General features: G+C 38.1%; 1 protein-coding gene across 3 annotated transcripts in view; it reads right to left on the bottom strand.

Moving 5' to 3' along the window:
- The window catches only part of Trim37 (tripartite motif containing 37), a 166,084-nt gene that overhangs the window by 66,381 nt on the left and 94,711 nt on the right, over window positions 1-4,992 (bottom strand). For all 3 annotated transcript variants that reach the window (XM_008842677.3, XM_029568086.1, XM_017800500.1), the window contains exon 19: window positions 4,123-4,431. In XM_008842677.3, coding sequence (XP_008840899.1) covers window positions 4,123-4,431 — 309 coding nt within the window. The remainder of the gene's footprint in view (window positions 1-4,122; window positions 4,432-4,992) is intronic.

Genomic DNA, 4,992 nt, shown 5'->3' with positions numbered 1-4,992 from the left:
AGTCTGTGGCGAAATCCAATTTCATCAGAACATCAGAAAATCGTATTTGAAGTCTGATTCTTTGGTTAAAGCACTGGCTACCAGAAAAACATAATCTTTGTTTTTTGGTCTTTTTGAGACAGGGTCTCCCAGCTGTCCTGGAACTCACTATGTAGACCAGGCTGGCCTTGAACTCACAGAGAGCCACCTGCCTCTGCCTCCCGAGTGCTGGGATTAAAGGTGTGCGCCACCACGCCCAGCTTTATTTATTATTTTTAATTTATGTATGTGCATATTGCCTGCATGTATGTAAGTCCAGTATCATGCAATGCCTGTGGAGGACAGAAGAGGTTGGTGGAGTCCCTGGAACTGGAGTTACGGACAGTTGCTAGCTGCCATGTGGGGGCTGGTATTTGAATCTGATTCTTCTGCAAGAACAGCCAGTGCTCTTAACCACTGAACTATCTTTCCAGCCCTGTGAGAATGTTTTTAAAGTCTAGCTGCTACAGAAAATAGCATGGCAGCTTCCCCAGAAAGCTAAGAACAGAATTATCTAATTATTCCACTGTTTGTATACACCGAAAGTTGAAAAAAGAGACTTGGAAAGATTTTGTATATCTATATTTAGAGCCAAAAGATATAAACAACAAAAACGTTCAAAAGATGCATGAATAAGCAAAATGTGATCTATATATACAATGGAATACAATTCTGTCTTTAAAAAGAAGGAAATTCTAAGCTGGGCTAAGGTGGTACACACCTTTAATCCCAGCACTGGGAGGCAGACAAGGTGGATGTTTGGGAGCTCCAGGCCGGCCTGGTTTTCACAGTGAATCTAGGCCAGCCCTGTCTACAGGGAGACCCTGTCTCAAAAAGACAAACAAACAAACAGAAGGAAATTCTGCTACATGGGTAAACTGTGGCAATGTGCTAAAAGAAAAAAACCAGACACACACACACAAAAATCAAACATTAAATACGTCAATGATTCCATTCATATGTGATACCTAAGAAGAGTCGAAGTTCAAGTTCATAGGCACAGAAAACAGAATAATGATTCACAGGGGTCAGGGATACAGGGAAATGGGGAATTATTGATAAATAGGCATAGAGTTTTACTTTAGAATGAGGAAAACCTTTAAGAAATGTAGAGTAATGATGGATGCACAACAAAGGAAATGTGTGCAATGCTACTCAGCTATGAGCCTGAAGTAGTGAGTTTTATGTTATCTATATTTTGCCCAAAAATTTAAAATGAAGATCTCTCCCCTAAAAGGTTAAATGGCAAATTTTACATTATGAGCATCTTTCCATAATTTAAACTTTTTTTAATGCCATATATGCTTTAGGAAATGCACACACAGAGGCAGGACACAGTAACAAACTCTTGACTTTATAGCCCCCTCCAAGTGCTCCTTAACATGAAACTTCTTGAAGGATCAAAAGTACTTTTTCTCATCTGTTCTATGTAAGTGTGTGATCTTTAAAAATCTACTCAACCCTCCTAAAACAAAGACCTCTAGACAGGCTGACTAGATTCACTGGAAGGGCAAGTAGTGGGGAATGGCTGGGGGTGCCAACAACACAGCAGGGATATCAGGGTATAAGGGCTCTAGTCAGGGGAGGGAGGCTATGGGAGGGTGCTATCTGGGAAGTGGGTGTACAGTTGAGGAAGATGGTTTGGGATGTTCTGTGTGATATACACACACACCAACAAAAAAAAAAACAACAACAAATTTTTTAAAATGTATCATATTTGAGGAGGAAGCATGGGAATTTACATCATGCTAATTAGTAGAGGTGATTAACATTATCATTGAAATCTACCCGATGACTTTATAGACATACACAGGTGCCAAGGATCCAAATGCAACCGATTATGGCTAGTAATAATCAGACACATACAGATTAGAGATGCATACACCAACATTTCAGTGCTAGTAGCCAAAACAATGAGTCTTTCTGCAAGGAACAATATATTCTAAAATGAAATGGAGATCTTTTTTAAAGGTTAAAAACTCATTCAATTTTATGTTAAGTTCAATATTGTATAACTGTATTAACTCAACTGAGAATCCAGAAACTTACACCCACTTGTGAAAGAGATGTACTTTTGCTCTGGAGTGTGTCACTGAATATGTTAAAGCTGTGGTGAAATGTTTCTTCTAATCATGTAGTTATTAAAATTTTTTTTTTTAAATCCACTCAATTTTTTTTTTTCTGGTCTTTTTGAGACAGGGCAACCCCATAGCCCCCGCTGGCCTGGAACTCACTACATAAACTTTAACTTACAGAGATCTGCCTGCCTTTGCCTCCTGAGTGCAGGGACTAAAGGCGTACACTACCATGCCTGACTATATAAACCACTCAATCTTTATGTTGACATTTGAATGTATGCAACATAAAGAATAACACTTCTTTTGGGGATTATTAATTTTTGAGATACACTACCTAGTTTTTCTCTTAATGATTCTTTACAATTTCCATTGTCACCCTCTCCCTCTTTTTCAGACCTCAAAACGTGTTAGTGCTTTGGTACCAAAATTTCTCTTCTCCATTAAAATTACCACCCTAATCAGTCCCTGAGTTTAAATAGCATCTATAGTGCTGACTCTCACATATTTATATCCAGCTACAACCTCTCCCTGAGCTTGATTTATGTGTAATTCATGTGGCTATGACAGATTACTAGGAATTCCTATCAGACACCCCAAACTCGTCATGTGCTAAAAAGAATTCCCGACTTTCTGACCTTACCTGCCCTCAGACAAATTCTTGTCATGCAGCCCAGACTAGCCTGAAACTCATGATACTCCTGCTTCTTCCTCCTGAGTGCTAGCATTATAAGAGTACACCACCACATTTGGCTCTGACTTGCTTCTCAATAAATGATACCACTAATTACTAAGTTGCTTAGGCCAAAGAACATTCTGTTTCTCTTTCCTAAAACTACCTAGCCCTTTTCAACTATAATTGTGGCAAAGAACTGAACCCTACTGGCCAAAAACATCCATTATATACAATGGATTAGCTTTTCTTCTATGCATCTAAAATAGTTATAAACCATCTTTGAGGGAGTTACAATGAGGAACTTCAAGAGGCTGCCAGGCAAGTCTATCTATCCACTATTTTAACTCCAGATTATGCCACTAAATTTTAAACAAACAATTCCCAATAGTTTGATATTAGTCTTGCAACTTCTGTTTTGAATCTTTTTCAGATATTTCTCTGCAATGGTCACCTTTGAAGAAATAAAATGATAAATGTTACCATAACAATGAACCCTGATTTTTTAATCTTTAGAAACTTTCTTCTAAACATCAAAATACAACTCCAGTTCCTTACTAAGGTCTTACAAGACTGCTTGATTTAAACCCTGCCTACCTCTCGGACTATCTTTTAAATAGTCGTTGCTGTTTTATTCACTATCCAGTCATGCTAGTCTTTCTCCAATCCTTCAAACTTACACAGTGAATTCTGTGCCAGTGACATTGCATTACTGTTCTGTTTCTGTTCATCCACAACACTGCTTCTTCCAGGAATCTGAATGGCTGCCACCCTCTCAAACCTTCAGAACTCTACCAAAATGCTTCCTCCTCCAAAGACTTTCTCTCATTACCTCAGTTAAACTATTGTTTCAAAGTAATATTTAATCAACTGAAATTATTTTTTCTTATTTATTTATACATTTTAACATCTAATTCTTATCATTACAATGCAGGATCCGTGAAGTTAGTTGAAGTGCCATTCAATGCCAAGCACAGACTAAGCAATCAAGAAGTGTTAGTTCTGTTACATAAAAGAAAATGTCAAAATCAGAGTGGCAAAATGGTTCAGTGGGTAAAGGCAGCCTGAGTTCGATCATTAGAACTCACATGGTAGAAAGAGAAAACTGCCTTTCCCCAAGTTGTGCTCTAACTTCCTTCCACATGTGCATCACACACACACACACACGCACACACACACACACACACACACACACGTGCACGCACATTTTTTAAGAAAGAAAAAATGTATCAATTTTTTGGGGGGGGGGAGCTATTTTAACATATTAGAACAGCTATTGATAAACTATTAACTGAAAACAGCCAGTCATATGACTTCCCAAGCAGCACACGAAGAAATGACAACAGGACCACTTACGGTTTCGTATGTAACAGCCAGCAGCTGAAGACTTTGCAAGGAGTTCCATCCCCAAATCCTGTAATCTACCAGAGTTTTCAGTTCCACAGGCAGCCAAAGCTGCCTGGTCAGTACAAAAAAGACTTGTCTGCATGTCTCCAGAAGAAATGCTGTTGGATTTTATATCTGAGAGTGTAGTCTTCACATCAGTTTTCATACATCGAACTTCAGCCATTTGATTTTTGAGTCTTTTTAGCATCTTTAAATCAGAGGGCACTCGCCACATCGCTTGCTGCTTCCTTTGATCTTTATCTTTTCGAGAATATGATGCTTCAAAGAGAAAGTGACAAATCATGTTCATATAAATTTTAACACCGATGACATTCTGTACCACAAATTAAAAGCGCAAAATATGGTAAGGTGTTCTAAATGGTAGCTCAAAAAAGCAAGTAATTATATGCGGGAGAGAAGGCTCAGCAACTAAAGGAGACTGCTGCCAAGCCTGACGACCTGAGTTCAATCCCTGGGACATGTATGGTGGAAGGAGAGAATGGATTCCTGAAAGTTTCCTATGACCTCCATATATACATGGTGGTATAGAGACACTCACATACACATATACATACCTACACAGATAAAAATGTTAAGCATGCAGTAATTCTACTACAGAAAATCAGTATGTAAGTGTCTTAACTTGATTTACACCTTAAAGTTTCAAGTTAGAGCCTGAGTCATACACAATCTTCACTTTTAATTATTACTTAATTCTAAGTTTAGAGTCTGTTCTCCTGCCTTATGCTTGTTTATACTTATCCACTTTTCTCATTTTTCTATACTTTTATGATCAAAATTGAAGCCAAACATTTCATCAACTCTGATAGAACGAATATA

The sequence above is a fragment of the Nannospalax galili genome, unplaced genomic scaffold, assembly GCF_000622305.1.
Source record: "Nannospalax galili isolate Female #2095 unplaced genomic scaffold, S.galili_v1.0 scaffold879, whole genome shotgun sequence".
Lineage (NCBI taxonomy): Eukaryota > Metazoa > Chordata > Mammalia > Rodentia > Spalacidae > Nannospalax > Nannospalax galili.
Note: the sequence above shows the minus strand (reverse complement) of the source record. Positions and strands in the feature narration are given on the sequence as shown.